The sequence below is a fragment of the Ascidia mentula genome, chromosome 4, assembly GCF_947561715.1.
Source record: "Ascidia mentula chromosome 4, kaAscMent1.1, whole genome shotgun sequence".
Classification (NCBI taxonomy): Eukaryota; Metazoa; Chordata; class Ascidiacea; order Phlebobranchia; family Ascidiidae; genus Ascidia; species Ascidia mentula.
The window spans coordinates 19,656,413-19,682,740 of record NC_138569.1 but is presented as its reverse complement, the minus strand read 5'-3'; the positions used below and the strand labels follow the sequence as shown (position 1 = coordinate 19,682,740).

The 26,328-nt window shown below is 40.0% G+C and overlaps 5 protein-coding genes across 5 annotated transcripts; 1 reads left to right on the top strand and 4 right to left on the bottom strand.

Annotated features, from left to right (window-relative positions):
* Positions 1 to 188: 188 nt before the first annotated feature.
* LOC145897475 (uncharacterized) lies at positions 189 to 1,932 on the bottom strand. The gene is made up of 4 exons (XM_082985785.1): positions 1,544 to 1,932; positions 1,294 to 1,431; positions 1,003 to 1,119; positions 189 to 805 (listed from the first exon to the last, which is right to left on the bottom strand). Exons 1-4 carry the CDS (start codon positions 1,915 to 1,917, stop codon positions 475 to 477), a joined length of 960 nt encoding a protein of 319 aa, XP_082841911.1. The 5' UTR covers positions 1,918 to 1,932; the 3' UTR covers positions 189 to 474.
* Positions 1,933 to 2,370: 438 nt separating this feature from the next.
* On the bottom strand, positions 2,371 to 4,798 carry LOC145897473 (uncharacterized). Its single transcript, XM_082985783.1, has 5 exons — positions 4,435 to 4,798; positions 4,263 to 4,325; positions 3,931 to 3,990; positions 3,380 to 3,673; positions 2,371 to 3,319 (listed from the first exon to the last, which is right to left on the bottom strand). The coding sequence occupies exons 1-5, from the start codon at positions 4,650 to 4,652 to the stop codon at positions 2,593 to 2,595; spliced, it is 1,362 nt and encodes a 453-aa protein (XP_082841909.1). The 5' UTR covers positions 4,653 to 4,798; the 3' UTR covers positions 2,371 to 2,592.
* A 6,495-nt stretch (positions 4,799 to 11,293) lies between these two features.
* Positions 11,294 to 13,124, top strand: LOC145897477 (uncharacterized). The gene is made up of 2 exons (XM_082985786.1): positions 11,294 to 11,305; positions 12,255 to 13,124. The coding sequence occupies exon 2, from the start codon at positions 12,401 to 12,403 to the stop codon at positions 12,884 to 12,886; it is 486 nt and encodes a 161-aa protein (XP_082841912.1). The 5' UTR covers positions 11,294 to 11,305; positions 12,255 to 12,400; the 3' UTR covers positions 12,887 to 13,124.
* Positions 13,125 to 13,862: 738 nt separating this feature from the next.
* On the bottom strand, positions 13,863 to 16,433 carry LOC145897472 (uncharacterized). The gene is made up of 5 exons (XM_082985782.1): positions 16,041 to 16,433; positions 15,869 to 15,931; positions 15,524 to 15,583; positions 14,963 to 15,256; positions 13,863 to 14,887 (listed from the first exon to the last, which is right to left on the bottom strand). Exons 1-5 carry the CDS (start codon positions 16,406 to 16,408, stop codon positions 14,125 to 14,127), a joined length of 1,548 nt encoding a protein of 515 aa, XP_082841908.1. The 5' UTR covers positions 16,409 to 16,433; the 3' UTR covers positions 13,863 to 14,124.
* A 1,057-nt stretch (positions 16,434 to 17,490) lies between these two features.
* On the bottom strand, positions 17,491 to 20,240 carry LOC145897474 (uncharacterized). The gene is made up of 8 exons (XM_082985784.1): positions 19,345 to 20,240; positions 19,185 to 19,286; positions 18,891 to 18,980; positions 18,697 to 18,753; positions 18,593 to 18,640; positions 18,352 to 18,453; positions 18,086 to 18,187; positions 17,491 to 17,963 (listed from the first exon to the last, which is right to left on the bottom strand). Exons 1-8 carry the CDS (start codon positions 19,722 to 19,724, stop codon positions 17,636 to 17,638), a joined length of 1,209 nt encoding a protein of 402 aa, XP_082841910.1. The 5' UTR covers positions 19,725 to 20,240; the 3' UTR covers positions 17,491 to 17,635.
* Between the last annotated feature and the right edge of the window lie 6,088 nt (positions 20,241 to 26,328).

The following is a 26,328-nucleotide window of genomic DNA, read 5'->3' as shown; positions in this document are numbered from 1 at the left end:
TTATTGTAGAATCGTGTATTTCGATTATGTCCTTGGACGATATTGTTGCCAGACCTTTGCTGATCAACGCGACTGTTTAGGCCTAAAGCGCTTGATTGGGATATTTTGCTATAACGCTTACGACTGGCCACGTCATATAGACTTCACTCGGCAACTGTTTTTTTTTCTTTATTGCCATGCATACGCGTTTGCAAAAGGTGTAAATGGATCTTATTTAGTGATGTTAGCTAGCATGCAACGTTGACAAAGCACCATGTAACAGGCAACAACTGAAGTTAAATATGTACATTTAAATTCCTTACATTCAACCAGTTTCTAATACATACATGTAACGATAAGGAAGTATACACAACGTAGACGTGAACAAATAAAAAATTAACGGTCATAGTAGAAAGAATTGCACCTTTGTTATAATCGGTCGTCATGCTGCAGCGTGCGAATCAAAATTTACAATGATGCGTTTTATGTCTAAATTTACAGCCAACAATATCTACCAAGTTCACCCTGAAAACTAATCTTTGAATATGTTGGAAAGCTATATTTCTTAAATTCTGGCAAGCTTTCTATCGGTCCAAACCTGTACCAAGAGTTAATATTTTTGTGTTGCAGTGCCTTGCAGATGTGGAGTCGTCTGTTGGTCAGTTCCAACCCGGCTGCTGTGTACTTTGAACCAACCTTTCTCACAGAAATTGTTGACTGTAAGTTTGAGTGAAATTCGTAATTTTTCACTCTATCATCCACCCGTTTTGCCGAATATTTGGACAAGTTTTCTTTGCTGAAAGCAACATCAGAGGGCAGCAGTTTTCTGTAAAGTAACATATGGTTACACTTAAAAACTTGCATTGCTCAAGGAACATTGCTAAAGTGCAGATTACAAAAATACTAATCTAGTTTTTCACAGGTTTTCAAAACTTTCACGAAAAGTACGCATCGTTTCGGACGAGCACAAATATCACAAACTAAATGTGGGTTTGTCAGAAATTGAACAATCAGGGTTATTACGTAAACATTGGAGTTTCTGTAGAGGTGACAGATCGGGTCGTCGTCGCTGTTTTGCTTGTAAAGGGATCGCCTCTTTGAGATGGAGTGAAAGTGTTCTCACTTATGCCATTTCTTGACCTGGAAAACAATAAAAGTCATGTTGTAGATAACCTCATTTACACATACTTGCGCCGACTTACGACATTATCCAGCTTGAATTGGAACAAAAACAATAACTATTGTTTAGAAACAAAGCGAACACGCTCAGTAAGTTCTGAGTTAGTTGTTAACCAAAAACAAACAACAGCAAACCTTGTTGTTTGGAATTGTGGCATAGATTGTATTCTGTATTGATTGGAAGTTCCTAAATAAGGCGACTTGTGGCTATGATGAAGATATCCTCCTGGTTCTTGTTTAATTCGTAAGGTGGAAAACATATCGACTGTATCTCTGTAACAGAAAGTCTCAGGTGTTTGTACAGAAATCAGGTCTTTATAAATAACAATACCAAATTTTACCTGTGTGACAAAATCTTAACTTTAGGCTACATAAATATTATCACCTTATGCTTTGGCGATCTTCTGTTGAGCAGTGTGGGTACGTGACGTCACCCCGTACACGAATCTTAATTCCTTGATTTGTGGTCGTAAACTTACTGTGACCATTCCAATAACCGAAACGATTGAAATCGACTTTTATCTTTTTTAAGTAACCTCTTCTTTGCAGCACACGAAAAACATACAGTCGTCTGTTGTCCAAGGTGTAGTACAAGCCATCCTTTAGAACAACCTCGATTTTAGGAAAATCTTCCACCCTGTATATTTCCTTTTCTATTTGTGAAATCGTGGCATTTACGCCATTTCTGTTGCGAAAACATCTCCCAATACTATCTTGCGAAAAACGTATATCACAAGGTTCAAGTTCTTCCATTACCATGCCAGCCTACATGCGAAAACCTGTTGCTAAAATGAGGAACTATTTACCTCGACAAGAGAATAATACGGAGTGTGGGGAATTCCCGGCGTCACGTCCGCATCTCCTGACGAAATTCGCTTTATGGCCTTGGCTGTGCTACATTAATGTTTGCAGTCAAGCGAATAAAGTAGCGCCCTCACTTTATGCCTTGTTTGCCTCAGCACAGAGTATTTTGCGTAAAAACCATTAGGTGTCGTGCTGCGAGCAGTTTGACAGAGGTTAACGACATGTAACTCATAAAAGTTTGTTGGTAACCACAAGCAGCAACCTGAAGTTATGCCGGTGTACATTTCCCGGACATTTTCTTCTGCCTTACGTCCATACCAGCAACAACATCAGCATTGTACGGTGAATTTTACAATGTAACACAAACATAAACTGCATTTATTTACAGCAAAAACACTGTTAGCGTATAAAGCAATACAGAAACATGAAGTACATCAAATCAAATGCTCGTTTGTGTTGTAATATTTTTCCGTTTTAAAGTCAAGCAGCGCAGTTGCACTGATTAATTTTTCACCGCCACTGCGGAGCTCAGAACATTTGTAAGGAAGTTACAGTCTTTCACGACGGGTATGTTTTAGGCAGTATATACATTCTTGAGATATACATTTACAATAAACAGCATACTTCCAGTCAATATAGCAAATAATCATCGTCGGAATCATAATAGTTGTTGGAATACCAGTAATCGGAATGACCGTCGGAGTCAATATAGGCGTTGGAACCCCAGTCATTGTAATCATCGAAATCATCGTCGGAATCAGCTAAAGACAGCAATAGGTCTTGGCGTATTTTCTCGTATTTTGATTCGCGCCAATAAATAACTGGGTAACGGTTCGATTGAATATTGGGTTGGGCGGAAGAATCAGAGCTCTTTTCCGGACCTGGTTGTTCGTTTGACTCAATGTTCTTGTTCGGGATTTCGCAGTCGAGTTGATTATTTTCCATTGGTTGCAGATTGCATTCCGGCTCTTCCTGATGCGGTTGCGTGCCAATGTTTAGTGGATTTTCTTGGCTTTGTTGCATCTCAGATTTCAGAACTTTCCCTTGATGTTGTATTTTGATTAGACTGGTTATCTCGTCTTGTTTTGGTTGCTTTCCAATTTTAGCATTCTCAACTCGGTTTTGTTGCTCGTATAGGCTGGGATAGATCTTTTTGCCTGTTTGCTCGTCTGACTCATGGTGTTTGTAATCTGAGTGATCTTCATTACTTGATTGCTTGTCTTCCATAGAGTGACTGCAGGAAGGCTTGTTATATTCATCCGTGTGAGTTGATAGTTCTTTGTCAGGGATTAAACGCATTTCAGTTACTGATGCTGATTGCACAACTGAAAGTATTTTAGTCCCTTCTATTGGTCGTCTGAAAAACAAAAATTAACAATCGACCGAACTTTTTTTTATAAATAATACATGTACTTACCTATTTAATAAACCCATGGGGTTACTATCTAAGTTTGGAGGTATAACAAGCTTATCCTCTGATTCAGCTTTAAACAATGGGTTTTCAAAGTGATCTTGTTTCCCAATAGAATTTTCTCCTTGATTTCGTTGCTCGTGTGGAGAGATTTGCTCATCCGTGTCTGTTTGCTCGTCTGGTTGATGGTTTTCTTTGTGGTCTGGTTGCTCCCCATCACTTGACTGCCCGTTCTCCCCACAGCGACTGCTGGAAGGCGTGTTGCAATTCTCCGTGCTGGTCGATGGTTCCAATTTCTCACTTTTACACACAAACAAAATTATGTTTATCGGTATTTGATCTGTATGATACAGAAGGGAATTGAACCGATCGAAAGAATAAGTTAAACAGTGCCATACAACAGGTTGTCTTGAGACTGATTGTCATTTAATTGTAGGGTATTTTGTCTGGCGCATGCATAGCTACCCACTCGTGTAGGGACCAAAATTAACATCATGTGTCAAAACAGTTACGGATAGCAAGACTTGGTATGTGCTTCTACATGCATCTACACTTACGTTTGCTTTTCATTCACTGACTTCAATTCGGATCTTCTTCTAGCTATAGACATCAAATAACTGAAAGATATACATGGTCAAATAGATAGCTATGGTTAATCTGTTTCATGTATATGATCCCTCTGATTCAAGTTTAGTTTTAGTCCCACACCATCTGTGGGCTTTTAACAGGTTTCCCACAAGTACATTGTACTAACCACGCGTTGCTGCAGGCACTTATATATGCAAACAATATGTCCCAAACAAGTTGGGTTTTTGATTGATTATTGATATGATCTTATTGACATTTTTGACATTTTCAACATTTCAGTACGTATCATATCACTACGCACCTTGAAAAAAGGGAATCCATGGGGTCATCACCCAACAAACTTGAAAACCTGTCTGTTGACACACTAAAAGAAATAATAGCTTTAATTTGTATTATTTCTCAAAGAAATAATTTTGGGGTATAGAGCAGGAATTCGTTTTGAAATAAGTTTAAAACAATGTGGTTTTATTTACCTTGCTTTGTTTTGCAAACTTGACGAGGTGTGTGGGTATGTAATACCACCACGTACTGAAATGGACAAACCCTGGTTCTTTGTTGTAAACTTGCTACCGAATAACAAGAACGAGAATAAAAACACTTCAATCTTTTCCAAACGCCCTCTCTTTTGCAGCACGCGAAACACATACAACCGCCTGTTGTCAAGTGTATAGTACAAACCATCCTTCAGCATTACAGAAATTTTCGGAAAATCCTCCACTTTGTAAAGTCCACTTTCGATGTTCGAAATAGTTTGGTTGACATTCTTTCCATTTCGAAATCGGTTATGTATAGTATCTTGCGAAAATCGTATATCACATGGAGCTAGTTCTATTAGAGACATGTCTGCCTTTTTGACCGAACGTAATACCAATATCAGGAAGTCAAGCACAATAGGAAAAGATAGGCCGATATTACTTTCCATCCAGGGGAAGTACCAGCGTCGTTACATGACTTCGCTGAGTTGTCACGTGATACGAACGTGTAACTCCGCGTTGTATTTAGTTGCTTTGTATAATCTATGTGTAGGTTATTGCACTAAATTGTAACGCACCATGCTGTATTACAAAGTCAAAAAAGCAGCAAACAATAACATGAGAGGAATAACTTTAGTTTTCGATGAATAAAAGCGCGTGTGTGCAGCACGTTTCACGATGTATGTTCCGGGCAGTAGGTGACTGCGCTGGCTTGCTGTCTCTCAGACCCACACTGTTGCGCAAACTGTGTTACATCCTCGAAGAGATAAAAAAAAGAAAACGCAGAGTGGTAACCGTTTCGACAAGACGTCAGGTTCCAACTAACCAGACTTATAAACTACAAACTTTTTTTTTTTTTTTTTTTTTTTTTTTCTTCCTTGTTTTTAGCGCTGTTACCGCATTTTATTTGACACGTTATTTGCTGCACCTGATGAAGCGAGATCAATCTCGCGAAAGCTCGTGCGAATAAAGTTGTTTAACAGTCAGTCTCTTATAAAAGCAGTGCACAAGCAAGCATATAGTCAAACTACAAACTGTCACTTTTCAAAAAATTATGCTTTACACACATGTGTGTTAAACATATCTTGAGTTGTGTAAAGGCCTTGCAGTACAACAAATGCGTGTTGGAACAAAACAACTTATCTTGAGTGTATAATGGCAAGGTTTTTATTATTTAGCTTCGCGTTTTTGTTCTTTTTCCCGCAGTTGTACCAATTGTGTTCTTGCGAGGGAATGAAAGAAAACCACACTGCAATTTAATGTGTGTAGTGCCTTCAGCTGAACAAAGCAAAGTCAACACTTCAGTCTGCGTTGGAACTACAAAATATTTCCTTCTTACACAACTGTCCCGCTACACACGGGTTTGGTTTTTTTTCATCAATAATTTTTACACCTTAATCCGAATAATTTTGATTACATATTTTTTTTCCAGTTTTCGGGGGAGACTTTAAATCAATACAAACATCTTATCGCCAACACGATCGCAACAAACCACCAAAAATGGGGCGGAAAATGCTTTAACAGAGGTGGTACTCTCCGCGTTTTCCGAAAAAATGGAGTTTGTAATGTATTTGTAGTTGGCTTTCATTGGTCGTTTCCACCACCACAAACTTGTAGCAGTTGTGGGTGACACCCAAAAAATCCAAAGCTCGGCTGATGTAGAGTCGCCTGTTAGCGTGTTCGTCATTTCCCGCTACCACGTACACAGACCCAACCTTATGAACTAGTATCGGTGACTGTTTGTTCACTCGTTCAGCATACGATTGGACCAGATTATCAGCTGTTTCCGCGCTGCAGCACGACACATTGTCAAGACTAAAGAAAACCTCTTGCGCAGACAGCTTCCTAAAATGTAACCGAAAATTGCTGTGAAAGAATGCTCGTATGACATCAAAGAAGAAAGAATGCTCGTATGACATCAAAGTTAAGTTACATTAACGTATGTAAATATTTATATTTCTAAGGGACTGTTGAATTGGGACAGTCCTACCTCTCTACCGGCAGCAAGGGATCACAGTGCACAGCAGTAGTCGACCATGTGTCGCTTGGATCGGTTAGACTTACACTTTGTTGAACAGTGCGAATACGAAATCACTTACCCTTTTGATGCATTGCCACCACATTCAGCTATAATTGACCATCTGTCACTGTTATTGTACAAGTTAAAACAAAATCATGTTTGGACAGAGTAATTATTTACCCAGGGTATTTTTCTTTCTCTTCAATTGAGGCAAGTATATCTTCCCAGGTCAGAAATCTGTTTCAAATACACGAGGTAAGCACTTTATAAAGTGAAACAGATTATCGATTATTTTACGATATATTTTGCGAATTACACCTTTTTATGGCAAGCAATTTGCACTGTTTGCAACAATTAAGTAAAGACATGCTTACGTGATTGTTTCAGATTTGTTTTGGCTTTTGACTTGTTCTGATGCCAAATGATTTGAAGGTTTACTTTGCGAAGATGTCCTCACATCTACTTTTACTGATTTTCTACATTGAAAACAAACCGATAATTGCGTCCAATCGATTCTTGATATAATTTATTTTGCACAACGCTCGTGTAACATATTGGTTATGGAAGTCGGAAAGCTCAGTCGCTTTCTAAAAAAAGGTATAAATTTACTTTCATTATGCCAATGCGTATTTATGATTCCAATGACATATATTCCAATACCAAATTTTACTCGTGTGACAAAACCTTAACCTTAGGCTACATAAATATTATCACCTTATGCTTTGGCGATCTTCTGTTGAGCAGTGTGGGTACGTGACGTCACCCCGTACACGAATCTTAATTCCTTGATTTGTGGTCGTAAACTTACAGTGACCATTCCAATAACCGGAACGATTGAAATCGACTTTTATCTTTTTTAAGTAACCTCTTCTTTGCAGCACACGAAAAACATACAGTCGTCTGTTGTCCAAGGTGTAGTACAAGCCATCCTTTAGAACAATCTCGATTTTGGGAAAATCTTCCACCCTGTATATTTCCTTTTCTATTTGTGAAATCGTGGCATTTACGCCGTTTCTGTTGCGAAAACATCTCCCAATACTATCTTGCGAAAAACGTATATCACAAGGTTCAAGTGTAAACGTCTTTGTTCGTTTTGTTTTTCACACGCTTTATTTCTTTTTGTATTTTCACTTCACCTTCACTTTTACTCACATGTTTTTCTTTGTTTACTTACACTCACCTTTTATAATATATTTGTAATTATTTCTATTTTACTCGTTTTTATACGCCCGAGCAGTCACGCTTGCGTGGCAAACGTGGACAGTGATAATTGGTGTAAGTGCTGGCGGCGAGAAGAATAAGCGAAAAGCCAGGGAGTTCTCTGGTGGTGGCGAGTAGAAAGCACTGTTTTTATTGTGGCGAGAAGTAATTGTTGTGAACGCTATATGTGCAGTGGAAAGTCCTTTTTGTATAAAAAAACAACCGTTGTTTTATCCGTACTTTTACCATTTTACGCTTTTATACCTATTAGCGCTTCCATTTTATTACAAAACTAGCCACCTTGGTCGTGTGACTCCAGGTCTTGGCGATAGGCCGTTAGTGCGGAGTAACCTGGGCGTTAGCCGGTTTAGAGAGAAGCTAATTTCGGTTACATTTGGCGAGCACGCCAGGACTCTGCTATCGCTTATAAGGGGTCACACGGCTTTCAGAGAACTTAATATGTCTTTTAATTTGTTTTTGTCGCCGCCGCGCTTTGTACCGGGACAAGATGTTGGCCAGTTTGTTTCCTTATTTGAATCGTACTGTGAGAGTGTGAAAGCTAGTGAGGAAGTGAAGCGTCATCTTTTTTTGACATCAATTGATGATGACCTCCGCTGGCGAGTTCAGGGAAACGACAATAATGTTTTTCAACTGAAGTACGATGAGTTAATTAGCCGCGCCCTAAAGCAAGGTTCTGACCACTCGCGCCTCCATGAAACACGCGCAATGTTGTTTGGCCGGCGGCAGTTGCCACAGGAAAGCATAAAGGACTTTGTGTATGCTTTAAAAGCTCTTGGCGACAAGGCTTATCCCACGGAGGAGACTATTAAAAATGAGGTTTTATATTCATTACTCTTTGTTGGCATGTTGGACCAGCACATGGCCAGGTCCTTGCCGCAACGGTTGGAATATAAACGGGACTTTTGGACGGCCGCTCAGATGGTTTTGTCCACGCATGTACCGGAAATGTCCCAGGTTTTAGGCGTGTGTCGTCGTGATGTTCAAGGTCCATCAGTATCAAAACAACCGGAAAAGGATGCAGACATCAGCGTTCGAGAATTCAAAAAAACTGTGACCGCGCTCCAGAAGGACATTGAGCTTGTACGCCGCGAGGTGCAGCGATTGGGGAAACCAACACCACATCAGATGGCAGACAGGTTGGATCGACGCTGTTATGCCTGTGGTAAACCAGGACACTTGCAAAGATTTTGCCCAATGCAAGGTAAGCGCGGCTTTCATACCAGTTTTACGCCTCGCAGGAATTTCAATAAAAGACCTGGTACCCCTGTGACCCAAGAGGCAAAAGCAAGTGTATGTTTGAAGGACACCGAACCCAAAACTTCGAATCCTACCAATAATCAGAACACGAGCGAGAATCCCACCAAACCCCGATTAGTACGGTTTGTCAACATTTCTATCGCTTCAGAGCCGGTATGTGCTTTAGTTGATACTGGTGCAAGTGTCTCTTTGATTAGCCAAAAGTGTTTAGAGACGTTGAACAATGATCGCCTCAAAATCTTCCCGCTGGGCCAAAACGAACGTTTTTCTGGAATTAACGGTAGTTTGGTTTCAGTTATTGGGAAAATCACTGTAAATGTTAAACTGGGAGGGCTAGATGTTCCCACGTGTTTATATGTCGCGTCGGGCGTCGCTCACCACTTAATTTTGGGTTTGGATTTTCTGCAGAAGAACCGCTGCAGTGTGTGTTACGACCAAAATTTGTTGACAGCGGGCCGTGCTAAGGTGCCATTACTCTCGTCGTCTTTCGTACAACGTACCAGAGATATTTGTGTGACCGATGCCACAGAAGTCCCTCCAATGTCGGAGGTGTGGGCCACATGTCGTTACCACCTTGACGTCTGCGGAGAAGACATCCCTGACTTTGAAGTGTATATTGCGCGAAGACCGGGGTTTACAGAAAAGATTGGACTCTGTACAGCGAACTGTGTTTCAACTGTGCGGAAAAATGAGGTAAACATACGTATAGCCAATTTTACCGATGACCCAATCCTAGTACCATCAGCAACTAGGGTTGCTGTCGCGATTCCAGTACACGCTTTTGGCAACGTTGCATGTCCATTATCGGAATGGTGTGTTGTTGTTGAAGATAGCAGTGTGCAACCTACAGAGGAAGTTTGCAATATCTCCTATGCACAGACACCGACCAATGAAGAAAGTTGGGAATGCATTCACCAAGGCGTGAGTATCGGAGATGGGTTGTCAGCAACCCAGAGGGAGGATGTTTTAAAACTTCTTCGTCGCCATCAAAAAGCATTTTCGACATGTAACTTTGACCTAGGCCGGACTGATCTTGTTCGACATTCGATCGACACCGGGGATGCGGCACCAATTCGTCAACATCCTCGAAGAATGTCCATCCATCATAAAACGGAGGTTGAGAAGATCATCAACGAAATGCGAAGCCAAGGACTCGTGAGACCTTCAACCTCGCCATGGTCAAGTTCGATTGTTCTGGTGAAAAAGAAGTCTGGTGAGTTACGATTTTGCGTCGACTATCGACAAGTAAACGAAGCAACCAAAAAAAACAGTTACCCTATTCCCCGGGTTGATGATAGCCTGGATGAAATGTCTGGGTCACGTTTCTTTTCCACCCTTGATCTAAAATCTGGCTACTGGCAGATCCCCATGGACGAACAATCAAGGGAGAAGACAGCCTTTGCCAGTCACATGGGTTTGTTTGAATTCACCGTGATGCCTATGGGATTATGCAACTCAGCGGCAAGCTTCCAACACCTAATGCGTATTGTGCTGCAGGGTATAGAGTGGCATGGAACACTCGCATACTTAGACGATGTGATTGTTTATGGTAGAAATTTCAACGAACACATGCAGCGTCTTGAAGATGTTCTTTCACGCCAAGAGTCGGCTGGACTTACACTAAAGCCCACGAAGTGCGACCTGTTCAAAGATGAAGTGCGATTCCTTGGTCACGTAGTGTCAAAACATGGAATACGATGCGACCCCGATAAGGTACGATCAGTTAAAGATTGGCCAGTACCAAAATCTGTAAAACAGGTGCGTCAATTTGTGGGTCTTACATCGTATTACAGAAAGTTTGTTAAAGATTACGCTCGTATTGCCTCCCCCTTGCACAAATTGACAGAAAAGGGACGTCGTTTTGTCTGGACGGACAGTTGCCAGCAGGCGTTCGCCAGACTGAAAAGAATTCTGACAACAGCTCCAGTCCTACAGTATCCCGACTTTAGCCGACCCTTCGTGTTGGACACCGATGCCTCGGACACAGCCGTAGGTTGTGTTCTCGGTCAGGAAATTGACGGTAAGGAGCATGTGATCGCTTACGGCAGTAGATCATTGAGCAAAGCTGAAAAGCATTATTCCACAACTCGCAAGGAATTGCTGGCCGTCATATTTGCGACTAAGTTGTATCGCAGTTATTTGCTCGGATCGAAATTTTTGTTGCGCACAGACCATTCATCCCTTCGCTGGCTGTGGAGATCCAGGGAACTCTATGGACAATGTGCTCGATGGGTTGAACACCTGGCTAGTTACAATTTTGATCTTCAACACCGGCCCGGAAAGAAGCACACAAACGCAGACGCGCTCAGTCGGAGGCAACCGGAAGATGACGGATTCCCTTACACAGTTCGTGAGGATGAGTCATTGGAAGAGGTACTTGCACTTGATTTAAAGGCGGAGTACGGGTATGAGTCCACCCATGTAGCAGAAGCGCAGTATGGGGACTTAAGTTTGCGCCCTGTAGTGAAATGGGTACAACAGGGAATAAGGCCGTCTTTTCGCCACGTCAAACGCCTGTCGGCAGAGACAAAACACTTATGGAGCCTTTTCGAGCGGCTCTCATGTCACGGTGGGGTGCTATTCATTACTGACCCTGGTGCGGTGCCAGGTTTAAACGATGTTCAGAAAGTGTTGGTACCCTTTGCCATGCGCAGCGAAGTGCTGTCCGCGTGCCACGACCAGGTACATGGCGGGGGACACTTGGGAATGGCTAAAACCCTGAGCAAACTGTCACAGCGTTTTTACTGGCTAAAATGGAGAGAAGAGACCGAGGCTTATTGCCGTAAATGCGAACACTGTCAACGAAATAAGAAACCAACCACTACCACCCGAGCACCGTTAGTTCCATCACAAGAAATGCGACCGATGCAACGCGTTGAGATTGATGTGCTTGGTCCACTTCCGTTGACTAGGACAGGATACCAGTATGTCCTAGTCGCTTGTGATTTATTCACAAAATATGTCAGAGCGTGGCCTATGCGGCATCAAACCGCACATGAAACAGCGAGCATTTTGTTTCACAGGTGGCTAACGGTACATGGGGTACCTGAGGTAATTCACTCCGATCAAGGGGGGAATTTCGAGAGCAAATTATTTGCAGAACTGGTGAGGTTGATGGGTTGTAAAAAGACCCGAACGACGCCATATCACCCCGCGAGCAATGGGGGGGTCGAACGCAACAACCGCACCATCATAACAATGCTCCGCAATTACGTCCAACGCGATAATAAACAATGGGATGAAGCACTGTCGGCGGTGGTGGCTTCGTACAACGCAAGCCGGCATGAAAGCACGGGGGTATCCCCTCACTTTCTACTTACAGGACACGAACTGCGCCTACCCGCCGATCTCATTTCTCCAGATAACGAAGTGGCAACGACTCCGCTGGTTTATTTGGATGGGCTACGAGCTCGGTTGCGGCTGGCTGAGGAAGTAGCCAGAGAAACCCTGACGACCCAACGAGTTCACATGCAAGAACAATACAATAGACGACGGCATGGAGACGAAATCAAGAAAGGCGACATCGTTCTGTTGGAGAATCCGGTGGTTCCGCCTGGCGAGTGCCGAAAATTCATCAGACCATACAAAGGCCCTTTTAAAGTTATTGAGCAACACGGTATGGTGAATTACCTTATTGAAGGAGAGGATGGAAAACAGCAGCAAGTACATTTTAACCGCTTGAAAAAGGCAAACATGCCTTACCATGAAAAAGAACGCCGAAACACGCAGCCGGATGAGCTCGGGCTGCACGACACAGACAATTTTGTTATCTACACACCACAAAGCGAAACACGCACGGACGCACCCACTGTGCAGGATACAGGGTTGCCTACGCGGCCATTGATGGACGTTGGTCACGGTTTGGGCGCCGACATAAATGACGCTGCGGCGACGATGAATGATAGCCGGCCACAGCGAAATCGGCGACAAACCAAATTTTATCAAGCGTCCTAACGGAGTAGGACAATTTTTAACGTGGGGGGTGTAAACGTCTTTGTTCGTTTTGTTTTTCACACGCTTTATTTCTTTTTGTATTTTCACTTCACCTTCACTTTTACTCACATGTTTTTCTTTGTTTACTTACACTCACCTTTTATAATATATTTGTAATTATTTCTATTTTACTCGTTTTTATACGCCCGAGCAGTCACGCTTGCGTGGCAAACGTGGACAGTGATAATTGGTGTAAGTGCTGGCGGCGAGAAGAATAAGCGAAAAGCCAGGGAGTTCTCTGGTGGTGGCGAGTAGAAAGCACTGTTTTTTTTGTGGCGAGAAGTAATTGTTGTGAACGCTATATGTGCAGTGGAAAGTCCTTTTTGTATAAAAAACAACCGTTGTTTTATCCGTACTTTTACCATTTTACGCTTTTATACCTATTAGCGCTTCCATTTTATTACAAAACTAGCCACCTTGGTCGTGTGACTCCAGGTCTTGGCGATAGGCCGTTAGTGCGGAGTAACCTGGGCGTTAGCCGGTTTAGAGAGAAGCTAATTTCGGTTACACAAGTTCTTCCATTACCATGCCAGCCTACATGCGAAAACCTGTTGCTAAAATGAGGAACTGTTAACCTCGGCAAGAGAATAATACGGAGTGTGGGGAAATCCCGGCGTCATGCACGTCCGCATCTGCTGACGAAATTCGCTTTATGGCCTTGACTGTGGTACATCAATATGTGCAGTCAAGCGAACAAAGTAACGCCTTAACTTTATGCCTTGTTTGCCTCAGCACAGAGTATTTTGCGTAAAAACCATTAGGTGTAGTGTTGCGAGAATTTTGACAGAGACTTACGACATGCAACTCATAAAAGTTTGTTGATAACCATAAGCAGCAACCTGAAGTTATGCCGGTGTACATTTCCTGGACATTTTCTTCTGCCTTACATCCATACCAGCAACAACATCAGCATTGTACGGTGAATTTTACAATGTCACACAAACATAAACTGCATTTATTTACAGCAAATACACTGTTAGCGTATAAAGCAATAAAGAGGCATGACGTTCATTGAATCAAATGCTCGTTAACACTGTGATGTAATATTTTTCCGTGTTAAAGTCAAGCAGCGCAGTTGCACCGATTAAATTTTTTACCGCCACTGCGCAACTCAAAATATTTGTGCAGAAATTACAGTCTCACGACGGATATATTTTAGAAAGTCCATACGTTTTTGAGATATACCAACATACTTCCAGTCAATATAGGAAACTATCGTCCCATTCCTCATCATAGGAATAATCGTCAGAGTTATAATAATTGCTGGAATGCCAGTAAGGGTAATCATCGGAATCATCGTCAGAGTCAAAATAGGTGCTGGAAAGCCAGTACTTGGGTTTATCGGAATCATCGTCAGAGTCAGCTATAGACAGCTGCAATAGGTCATAGTATAGATTCCCGTATCTTGATGTGTGCGGATGAATATCTGAGTTACGGTTTACTTGATTATTGGGTTGGGCGGAAGAATCAGAGCTGTTTTCCGGAACTGCTTGTGCGTTTGACTCAATGTTCTTGTTCGGGATTTCGCAGTCGAGTTGATTATTTTCCATTGGTTGCAGATTGCATTCCGGCTCTTCCTCATGCGGTTGCGTGCCAATGTTTAGTGGATTTTCTTGGCTTTGTTGCATCTCAAATTTCAGAACTTTCCCTTGATGTTGTATTTTGATTAGACTGGTTATCTCGTCTTGTTTTGGTTGCTTTCCAATTTTAGCATTCTCAACTCGGTTTTGTTGCTCGTGTAGGCCGGGATGGATCTTTTTGCCTGTTTGCTCGTCTGACTCATGGTGTTTGTAATTTGAGTGGTCTTCATTACTTGACTGCTTGTCTTCTATACAGTGGCTGCAGGAAGACTTGTTATATTCATCCGTGTGAGTTGATAGTTCTTTGTCAGGGGTTAAACGCATTTCAGTTACTGATGCTAATCGCACAACTGAAAAAATTTTAGTCCCTTCTATTGGTCGTCTGTAAAATAAAAATTAACAAGGGCCCAATTCTCAATCAACCATACTTTTTTTTATAAATAATACATGTACTTACCTATTTAATAAACCCATGGGGTTATTATCTAAGTTTCGAGGAATAACAAGCTTATCCTCTGATTCAGCTTTAAACAATGGGTTTTCAAAGTGATCTTGTTTCCCAATAGAATTTTCTCCTTGATTTCGTTGCTCGTGTGGAAAGAGTTGCTCATCCGTGTCTGTTTGCTCGTCTGGTTGATGGTTTTCTTTGTGGTCTGGATGCTCCCCATCACTTGACTGCCCGTTCTCCCCACAGTGACTGCTGGAAGGCGTGTTGCAATTCTCCGTGCTGGTAGATGGTTCCAATTTCTCACTTTTACACACAAACAAAACTATGTTTATCGGTATTTGATCTGTATGATACAGAAGGGAATTAAACCGATCGAAAGAATAAGTTAAACAGTGTCATACAACAGGTTTGTCTTGAGACTGATTGTCATTTAATTGTAGGGTATTTTGTCTGGCGCATGCATAGCTACCCACTCGTGTAGGGACCAAAATTAACATCACGTGTCAAAACGGTTATGGATAGCAAGACTTGGTATGTGCTTCTACATGCACCACATGCATCTACACTTACGTTTGCTTTTCATTCACTGACTTCAATTCGGATCTTCTTCTAGCTATAGACATCAAACAACTGAAAGATATACATGGTCAAATAGATAGCTATGGTTAATATGTTTCATATATATGATCCCTCTGATTCAAGTTTAGTTTTAGTCCCACACCATCTGTGGGCTTTTAACAGTTATTGCAAATTGCAAATCAAAGTTTTCCAACAAGTACATGGTACTAACCACGCGTTGCTGCAGGCAGTTATATATGCAAACAATATGTCCCAAACAAGTTGGGTTTTCGATTGATTATTGATATGATCTTTAACCACCATTGACATTTCATTACGTATCATATCACTACGCACCTTGAATAAAAGGAATCCATGGGGTCATCACCCAACAAACTTGAAAACCTGTCTGTTGACACACTAAAAGAAATAATAGCTTTAATTTGTATTATTTCTCAAATAAAGAATTTTGGGGTATAGAGCAGGAATTTGTTTTGAAATAAGTTTAAAACAATGTGGTTTTATTTACCTTGCTTTGTTTTGCAAACTTGACGAGGTGTGCGCATATGTAATACCACCACGTACTGAAATGGACAAACCCTGGTTCTTTGTTGTAAACTTGCTACCGAATAACAAGAACGAGAATAAAAACACTTTAATCTTTTCCAAACGCCCTCTCTTTTGCAGCACGCGAAACACATACAACCGCCTGTTGTCAAGTGTGTAGTACAAACCATCCTTCAGCATTACCGAAATTTTCGGAAAATCCTCCACTTTGTTAAGTCCACATTCGATGTTCGAAATAGTTTGGTTCACATTCTTTCCATTTCGAAATCGGTTATGTATAGTATCTTGCGAAAATCGTATATCACCTGGAGCTAGTTCTATTAGAGACATGTCTGCCTTTTTGACCGAACGTAATACCAATATCAGTAGGAAAAGGTAGGCCGATATTACTTTTCATCCAGGGGAAGTACCAGCGTCGTCACATGACTTCGCTGAGTTGTCACGTGATACGAACGTGTAACTCCGCGTTGTATGTAGTTGCTTTGTATAGTCTATGTGTAGGTTATTGCACTAAATTTCATTTAGGTAACGCACCATGCTGTATTACAAAGTCAAAAAAGCAGCAAACAATAACATGAGAGGAATAACTTTAGTTTTCGATGAATAAAAGCGCGTGTGTGCAGCACGTTTCACGATGTATGTTCCGGGCAGTAGGTGACTGCGCTGGCTTGCTGTCTCTCAGACCCACACTGTTGCGCAAACTGTGTTACATCCTCGCAGAGATAAAAAAAAGAAAGCGCAGAGTGGTAACCGTTTCGACAAGACGTCAGGTTCCAAAAAATGATGCTTTTATGTGTTTTAGTGCATTGTAAACAGAACCTTTGTAGTTGCCCACTGCTGTGCAAAAGTAAAAAGGGCGGAACTGCATTCAAGTCCAATCACGTGCTTTTTGTCTTCACAGCGTTTGGATGATTAATGATTGTATTTTGCCTGATAACAATTCTTTTTTCATGTTTAAAGTCGTAGTCTATAAACTGAGCCAGAAACATTGGAAGTTCGTGTACTTCGGTTGTTTACTGCTTTTGAGGGTTTAACCCCCATATCTTCGAGTTGCTTCACACACATGTGTGATAAACATATTTTGAGTTGTGTAAAGGCCTTGCAGTACAACAAATGCGTGTTGGAACAAAACAACTTATTTTGAGTGTATAATGGCAAGGTTTATATCTTTTAGCTTCGCGTTTTTGTTAGTTTGCCCGCAGTTATACCAATTGTGTTTCTGCGTTAAATCTTAAACAGATTTTGGAAAAACATGAACAAGTTTTGCGTTTGTTTGCTTTGTTTGGTCCCTCAACGTTGCAATTATCGGCTGACCTGATTATCGCAGAAACTTGACAAACACGTAGCACGCTTGAACTACAAATTATTTCCTTCTTACACCACTGTCACACTATACACACGGGTTTGGTTTTTGTTCATCAATAATTTTTACACCTTAATCCGAATAATTTTGATTGCATATTTTTTTTCCAGTTTTCGGGGGAGACTTTAAATCAATACAAACTTATTATCACCAACACGATCACAACAAACCACCCAAAATGGAGCAGAAATGCATTAACAGAGGTGGTACTCTCCTCGTTGTCCGAAAAAATGTAGTCTATAATGTACTTGTAGTTGGCTTTCATTGGGCGTTTCCACCACCACAAACTTGTAGCAGTTGTGGGTGACACCCAAATATTCCAAAGCTCGGCTGATGTATAGTCGCCTGTTGGCGTGTTCGTCATTTCCCGCTACCACGTAGACAAACCCAACCTTATGAACTAGTATCGGTGACTGATTGTTCGCTCGTTCAGCATACGATTGGACCAGTTTATCAGCTGTTTTCGCGCTGCAGCACGACACGTTGTCAAGACTAAAGAAAACCTCTTGCGCAGACAACTTCCTAAAATATAACCAAAAATTGCATCTGTAGAAACAATGCTCGTGTGACATCAAAGTTAAGTTACATTGATGTATGCACATATTGCACATTTCCAAGGGACTGTTGAAATAAGACAGTCCTACCTTTCTATCGACAGAAAGGGATCACCGCACACAGCAGTAGTCGACCATGTGTCGCTCTCAGCTGTTTTGCAACTGCGCAGCAGGTATTGCCTATCTTCAAATCTGTTTCAAAAAATAAAATGGAAAATTACGCATAATAATAACAGTTTTTCTGCAGTGGAGCGTGACTTTATTTTATTGTGTGGAAACCAATGTTGAATAAAGCAGATGTAACCAAAAGTTGTTAATTACCAACTTTCGTTTTGAATTAGGCCTAACAAGCTTACGAATATTCTTCAGCTTTCTGGGATTCCCAAAACATTTTTGAAACTGTGGAATGATCTATATTAGCACTGGAAAGTGTTTCTTTAGTTTGTCCCCGGCTGCAACTGTAAAAAATGTGACAAACCAAAGACAAGCATAGGCTATATTTCCTGTACATTTTGCAAACTAGAAATGGGTCAGTCAGACTGAAGCTTTGTTGAACAGTGAAAATATTAAGATAATTAAACTAAAGTTATCACTTACCCTTTTGATGCTTTGCAACCACATTCAACCATAATTGACCATCTTTCACTGTTATTGTACAAGTTAAAACAAAATCACGTTTTGAAAACAGAGTAATTATTTACCCAGGGTATTTTTCTTTCTTTTCAAGTGAGGAAAGTATATCTTCCAAATTCAGAAATCTGTTTCAAATACACGAGGTAAGCACTTTACAAAGTGAAACAGATTATTGATTATTTTACAAAATATTTTTTGAACTACACCTTTTTGTGGCAAGCAATTTGCAATGTTTGCAACAATTAAGTAAAGACATGCTTACGTGATCGTTTCAGATTTGTTTTGGCTTTTGACTTGTTCTGATGCCAAATGATTTGAAGGTTTACTTTTCGAAGATGTCCTCACTGGTTTTCTGCATTCAAAACAAACGATATTTGCGTCCAATTGCAAAAAATTTCGATTATTGATATAGTTTATTTTGCACAACGCTCGTGTAACATATTGGTAAAGGAAGTCGAAAAGCTCAGTCTCTTTCTTACGACAGCTATAAAAACCCTTTCATTATGCCTATGCGTATTCACGATTGCAATGACAGATATTTCTATATATTCCAAACCTTTTCTCAGTTGCTTCCAAATCAGTATGGGTTGCAGGTTGTTTTGTTATCTTAGTGATGCGACTCGACGGTTTATCTTCAACTGGTTTCTGTGCTACGTGTCTAAACAAAATAAATGTATTAAATTATGTTAACCAAAGCTTTATTTTTATGGACTTACTTGATGCTGTGTGCATATGTAACAGCTCTTCGGACTTCAATGCTGGTCCCTTCATTTTTGGTTGTAAACTTTTTGCAATCCGATTCGGTTAATTTCGCCACTTTCTCGGCCACTAAAGATGTTAGGTAGCCTGCTCTTTCTAAGACGCGATACACGTACAGTCTTCTGTTGTCCAAACTAAAGTACCGCCCTTTATAACCAAATACTTTAATGCGAGGTATTTCATCTACGTTAATATCCCCAGTCGCAATTTTTTGGACAGTTTCGTTGACCAGACGCCCATTTCGAAATGTACGTGCTATGCTATCTTGGGTAAATCTGATATCGCTGGGTTGCAGCTTAACATACGATTCCATATGGTCCTGGTAAGCTGTGAACATAGCTATGGACACTTGAATTTGCAGAAGTGAAATTCTATCGACCTCCCAAGCTTGTTTTCTTTATCAAATATTTGGATTTAAAAATCTCTGTATTATATGTGGGTAATGAATGATAAATCGGTCATGAGTTTCGAAATACAAAACAAAACGCTTACAGGCCAGAGAAAGCAACTAAAGTAAGAAAGAAATTCTAAAAACATGTGGAACTACAATGCGTAAGGCCAAATATAGCCTACTTACAAGTATGCAATAACAATACATCTGGGGTTAACTGTAACTTTCATGAATTTGTTTAGATAAGTCAAAACTTATAACCAATAAAAGGTATAAACCGCTACAATACACAAGCCCAGTCATGACTGAGAGAATAGTAAGTTTTTGACAACAATGATTGCTGCTAACCAGCATAAACTTGCTTCTCTCATACGTAAACATGTTCTCAAATACTTCGTATCGAAACATACTTGTGATTACTTGTGTATAAGTCAGTCACCCAGGTCGCAAAACATTTACCAAGCCTGATTCGATGTTGCACCACTATAGCTTGTGCGTTCCTTTGTACGCAGCGAAAGGTTGATCACCTTGGGAAACTCCCACGTGGTCCGTCCCGGCGGAGGAGAGTTTATTTTCGTTTCGAAGCTTCTCGAATCAACAACTTGCGCAACGATAGGACGTACATCAGCAGAAGTTGTGTGACAATGTTCTACGTGTATTTTACATAGGAGCCAACATACAAATAATTGTTAATAGCATTTTAATAAAGGGTAAAAATCATCACAGTAATTCGAACCGGTGCTATAGCGTTACTTTACCAAAAAAAAATGGTTTTGAGAAAAATTGTTGAAATGGGTTGGCAGAGAGAACAATGATGCATTACTATATGACGTACAATATTAAAACTAAAACTAGGGTAATCAAAGTGACTTTAGCAGCACCCCAAAAGAGAAAACACAAATCAACATATAAACGTATCAACAAAATGGAGCTGAAGATAGAATCAATACGACAATATTAAGAAATTAATAGCATGAGTTTCAAAAAGATTACTATAAACATTTGAAGCTCAGCTATTGCATAAATATAGGTTTTGACACTCTATTTTAGGAAAGCGTCGTGGCCATTTTCAATATCAGACGTCACACAATGTACATGAATTTATCATCAACCCATCAAACTCAGATCTGATGATGCTAGACAGTGTTTTTCAGTTGAAAGGGGTTTCTTACTAATCTTAAAGAGAGGGGAGTTTTACACATGGCGAGATCAAAATGGAAACATTAGAAGATACAATCACAACAAACCACTCAAATTGAGGCACAAAATGCATTAACAGAGGTAGTACATTCCGCGTTTTCCGAAAAAATGTAGTCTGTAATGTGTTCGTAGTTCACTTCCATTGGGCGTTTCCAACACCACAAACTTGTAGCAGTTGTGGGTTAAACCCAAAAAATCCAAAGCTCGGCTGATGTACAGTCGCCTGTTGGCTTGTTCGTCTGTTCCCGCTACCACGTACACGGGCCCAACCTTATAAACTCGTATCGGTGACTGATTGTTGACTCGTTCAGCATACGATTGGACCAGTTTATCAGCTGTTTCCGCGCTGCAGCACGATACATTGTCAAGGCTATAGAAAACCTCTTGCGCAGACAACTTCCTAAAATGTAACAAATAATTGCAAAAGTGAAAAGCATGTTCGTGTAATATTAAAGTAAAGTAACATTGGCGTTTAACCACATTTATATTTTCAAGGTCTGTTTTCTTCCAAGGGTTATCATAAGTTGTCAATTATGACAGTTTTACCTTTTAACCGACAACGTAGGACCACAAATCACAACAACAGTCGACCAATTGTCATTTTCGTCACTGGAAAATAAATATTTGCTTCAGATAATCATACGGTTCAGTGACATCGCAGTCAAGCTGGATCATTAACTTTTCGAAATGCGAGAGCCGAGATTATATTGTTGCAATCCTGACCTGTCATGCGACTGCATGTAATACTTCTGAATCAGATACTATAGTAAAATAACTCAGAAAAAAACTTATTTTTTGGCTGTTACTCTTTTGTCACTACTCAGCATGTATTGACAATCTTCAAATCTGAATGCAAAAGGGTGTAAAGTAATCCAATGCATGTAAATGCAAAATTATGTAACCCAATGTAGGTGCAGTGGGTCGTGACTTTCTTATGCCATACAAAAAGCAAAACTTGAAATCTGAATAAGGCAGAACTTGACCAAAATTGAGAAATTGTCATTTACAAAGATTTGATTTAAGTCTAACAAGCTTACGAATAGTCTTCAGCTTCATGGGATTTGTGGGATTCTCCGAATATATTTGAAACTTTGGACTTATCGGTGTTAGCGCTGGGGGTAAGGATTTGTTTAGTTTGTTCCCTGGTGCTACCGTAGAAAATTAATTGTAAGGAAAGTGCAAGCATATTTTTCATTTAAATTCTATAGTTTTGCAAACCATAAATGGGTCAGTCAGACTTACACCTTGTTTAAACAGCAAAAAAATACGTTGGTTGAATTAAAGTAATAACTTACCTTTTTGATGATGTGGAATGAACGATGAATGGAGCTGCTGTAGTTGACCATTTGTCACTGTCACTGTACAACATAAAACAAAGTATAAAAATAAAAGATTGATCGTGGGCCTACCAATAAAGCAACTGCCCTAGGTATTTTTCTTTTTCTTCAAACGAGGAATGTATGTCTTCCCAGGTTAAAAATCTGTTCCAAATACACAAAGTAAGCGTTTTTTAAAATTTAGTTTAAACAATATTCTGAAGTAATAGGAACCATAATTTCGTGAAGCCGTTTGCAATGTTTGCAATAATTAAGTAAAGATATACTTACGTGATTGTTTCAGCCTTGTTTGTGCTTTTGATTTGTTCTGCTCTCAAATGCTTTGAAGGTTTATTTTGCAAAGATGTCACATATTCTTTTTCTGATTTTCTACATTGAAATCAAAACCATGATTATGTTCAACTGTGAAAACTATTATTGTTATTCCATTCAGAAAAGGACGCATATTATACCTATGTGCTTTCACGATCACAATGACATATATTTCTATATATTCCAAACCTGTCCTCAGTTGCTTTCAAATCAGCATTGGTTGATGGTTGTTTAGTTATTTTGGTGATGCGAATCGATGGTTTATCTTCAATTGGTTTCTGTGCTACGTGTCTACAGAAAATATATGTATTACATTACGTGAACACAAGCATTATTTCATTGAACTACGTGATGCTGTGTGGATATGTAACAGCTCTTCGGATGACGATTCTGGTCCCTCTATTCACCGGCCGCAATTTTTTCCACCGTTTTGTTGGCCAAACGCCCATTTCGAAATCTGCGTGCTAGGCTATCTTTGTTACATCCTATAACGCAAGAGTTTAGCTCAACATACGATACTATGTGGCCCTGGGTAAGCTGTGAACTTAACCCTTGAACACCTAAATTTGAAGAAGTTCTACCGACCTTCCAACCTCGACACCCATGTTTGTCCTCAAAGCTTCATCAGATCTCTGCATTATACGATGGTAATTCTAAATCGATTATGAGTTCCCAAATGTCAAACCAAACGACTTGTAGACCAGAGAAAGCAGACATTACGACTAAAAAAGAATACATCATACAAAGTTGAAGAGATAAACAAATTTATGAAAGCATTTCATAAGAACTTTCATAATTGCTTTAGAGATGCCTAAACCTCTACTGCCGACAATCGACATGAGCTGTAAGGAAATTCGACGAAGCTGATTGCTGCCAATTATAGCATAAACTTGTTTTTCTCACACGTAAACAGTAATGCAACATACTTGTAATCACTTCTGTACTGCACGTAGTTAGTTTGAACTTTATAAAAGTTGTTCACGTAGGTTGCAATACAGCCTGATGCAAGCCTGATGCAAAACCAAATATGACAACACCATAGCTTACGGCTTGCTTTACGTACATACAAACGTTAAAGTTTGGCTAGACCTGTTTCCCCGACTGCAAATCATTTACCAAGTGGAGCGATTATTACTTCGTGTGCAGCGAACGGTTGCTGCACATGGGGAACTCCCATGTGGCTTGCACCCATCAGCTAGCGTTTCGTTTCGATGCTTGTTGAATCTACAGATGCGCAACGATCAGAGGAACATTGGCAATGGTAGTTTTTCCAGGTGTTCTTTATATTGGGCAAAATATGTCAACATATAACTAAAAAAAAGAAAAACAACATTATAGTTGTCGAACCAGGTGGCATTTTTTGTCATACCTTCAAAACGCCGAGGAGAATCATAAACTATAAAGCCTTGGGTGAAAGGCTGCCACTCAATGACGTAAGATGATGAAAATTATGGCTATGGGTTGGCAGAGAGAAAAATGATGCATGACTAGGCTTGCCCCATGTACTTCTATAGTGTTGGGGCTCAATGCTTTTCATAGTTTTTTAAAACCAAAACTAAGATAATCAAGTTATGATACGCTTCTGCATAGTTCTCACCAAACATATAACACCTTATACGTTTTATCAAATATATATGAAAAAGAAATAAACTTATTGCAACTCAAAAAAGCACATGAGGATATAGAGTAAACTACAAGCATTTAATGTTTCTCCAATAGATGTATAATATATGGTCGTTTCCGAAATTAGTCGCACACATTGTTAATAATATTACGCCGAAACACAAAAACCTATATATATATATATCTGCGAATATATTCCGAATTGCTTCTATATCCTTATAACCATTTGACGTATGAACTCCGCACTGCCTTCGTCCTTGGTGTTCGTGGTGGAAAACACATCATTTATTTCTATAGAAGTATATCGAAATGTAACGGATCAGTAACCACATTAGTCAAGATCGATCTAAATATTTTCCAAAATTTTTTAATATGTGGTAATATGGCACCACTTCAAAAGTGGTAATATGGCACCACTTTTGTTTTAACGTTTAATTCTATTTGTTTTCAGGAAAGGAGTGAGTTTGCCTGCAGAAAGAGTTGCTACAGTTCCTACCCAAGTTGCCTTACATTTGTTTTGGCCGCGATAAATGATTTGGCTTGGGAGGCGGAGTGGGTTTCCCCGAACAAAGATATCGTTCAGTGGGGGCTACTAGTTTCTCCACAGCGTTCGGTTTACATTGTCCGATTGTAGATCTGTAAAATGTTATGTTTCACCTATGTTACAAATAGTTCTCTTATTGAATTTGCAACAAATAGTCTGATGTGGATTCTTTTACAAACGCCCCAACATGAGACATAATATTTCCTTGTCTTCTGTGCCAACTTATATTTGAAATACAATTACACTTAATATTGTTAATATTATTAGGAAAACTATTTGTTTTTCTGCATTTTACCGATCTAGAACCACAGTGGTCAACATACTAAGCTTAAATATCAATTTCCTCCACAAAACCTTTGAATGTAGCCTTGCACTTGCTTTGGTGCCAATGTATTGCTAGGTTTGGGTGGGGGAGTTGGTTTGTTTGCCGAAGGAACGCGTACTGTAAGTACTTTCTGTTCATAAACCAGTTTAGATCGTCCTATTGCAGATCTGCAAAAAGCCTTGTGTAACACTGAGCGTTTTAAACATACGTTAAATTACAAGAAACAGTGCCTTATACCTTATTTGGGAAGGCTTGATTAGGTCTGTTTCTTGATACTCAGTCGCATGACGTTGAAAGAACCTATTAACGTCGTCCTCTACATTTAAAGTTGAAATCGTATGATTTGTTTGTCTGAAAAATATCCCAACGTTCCTAAATTACTTATCTGAAATAGTTACTAGAATGGTTAAAACAGATGAATGCGCGCTTCTACAAACGTCCCAAAATCAGTCCTGTCCAAATATATATTATTTTTATTACATATCAATTTCTCCTATCGAAACCTTTGAATGTTGCCTTGCATTTGTTTTGGCCGCGTTAAATTATTTGGCTTGGGTGGCGGAGTGGGTTTGTTTGAACAAAGAGATCGTTCGGTGACGGGGGCTGCTAGTTTCTCCGCAGCGTTCAGTTTACGTTGTCCTATTGTGGATCTGTAAAAGTTGTGTGTCACTGCGAGTTCAACAAGTCTTATGCAACAAATTGCTGGTGATCTTGATGAATTGGCAACATAGTCTGATGTGGATTCTTTTACATACGCCCCCAACATAAGACATACTATTTCCTTGTCTTTTATTCCAACTTATATTTAAAATACAATTACACTTTGTCAATATTATTAGGAAATCTATTTGTTGTTTCTGCATTTTACCAATCTAGAACCACAGTGGTCAACATTTAGCTTAAATACAAACTTCCCCCACAAAACCTTTGAATGTTGCCTTGCACTTGCTTTGGCGCCGATGTATTGCTAGGTTTGGGTGGCGGAGTTGGTTTGTTTGCAGAAGGAACCCCTGCTGTTGGTAGTTTCTGTTCCTGCTCAGAAACCAGTTTAGATCGTCCTATTGCAGATCTATAAAAGAACCTTGTGTAACACTGAGCGTTTTAAACATACGTTATATTACAAGAAATAGTACCAACACTGCGAAGCTCAAAATAACTGCTATACCTCATTTGGCAAGGTATGATAAGATCTGTTTCTTGATGCTCAGT

Bases quoted from the DNA above. Each gene is read 5' to 3' on its own strand.
- LOC145897475 (XM_082985785.1), bottom strand. From the start codon at position 1,917: ATGGTAATGGAAGAACTTGAACCTTGTGATATACGTTTTTCGCAAGAT. The intron at 1,120-1,293 runs GTTTGCTGTTGT...ATTGTTTTCCAG, and splicing joins CCACAATTCCAAACAACAAG to GTCAAGAAATGGCATAAGTG. The intron at 806-1,002 runs GTAATAACCCTG...GTTACTTTACAG, and splicing joins ACAGAAACTCCAATGTTTAC to AAAACTGCTGCCCTCTGATG.
- LOC145897473 (XM_082985783.1), bottom strand. From the start codon at position 4,652: ATGCTGAAGGATGGTTTGTACTATACACTTGACAACAGGCGGTTGTAT. The intron at 3,674-3,930 runs GTAAGTGTAGAT...TGTGTGTAAAAG, and splicing joins TCAGTGAATGAAAAGCAAAC to TGAGAAATTGGAACCATCGA. The intron at 3,320-3,379 runs GTAAGTACATGT...TTTGTTTTTCAG, and splicing joins CCCATGGGTTTATTAAATAG to ACGACCAATAGAAGGGACTA.
- LOC145897477 (XM_082985786.1), top strand. From the start codon at position 12,401: ATGCAAGAACAATACAATAGACGACGGCATGGAGACGAAATCAAGAAA.
- LOC145897472 (XM_082985782.1), bottom strand. From the start codon at position 16,408: ATGTCTCTAATAGAACTAGCTCCAGGTGATATACGATTTTCGCAAGAT. The intron at 15,932-16,040 runs GTAAATAAAACC...TATTTCTTTTAG, and splicing joins AGTTTGCAAAACAAAGCAAG to TGTGTCAACAGACAGGTTTT. The intron at 15,584-15,868 runs GTGCGTAGTGAT...TATATCTTTCAG, and splicing joins ATGGATTCCTTTTATTCAAG to TTGTTTGATGTCTATAGCTA.
- LOC145897474 (XM_082985784.1), bottom strand. From the start codon at position 19,724: ATGTTCACAGCTTACCAGGACCATATGGAATCGTATGTTAAGCTGCAA. The intron at 18,754-18,890 runs GTAAGCATGTCT...TATTTGAAACAG, and splicing joins AACAAATCTGAAACGATCAC to ATTTCTGAATTTGGAAGATA. The intron at 18,641-18,696 runs GTAAATAATTAC...GTACAATAACAG, and splicing joins AAGAAAGAAAAATACCCTGG to TGAAAGATGGTCAATTATGG.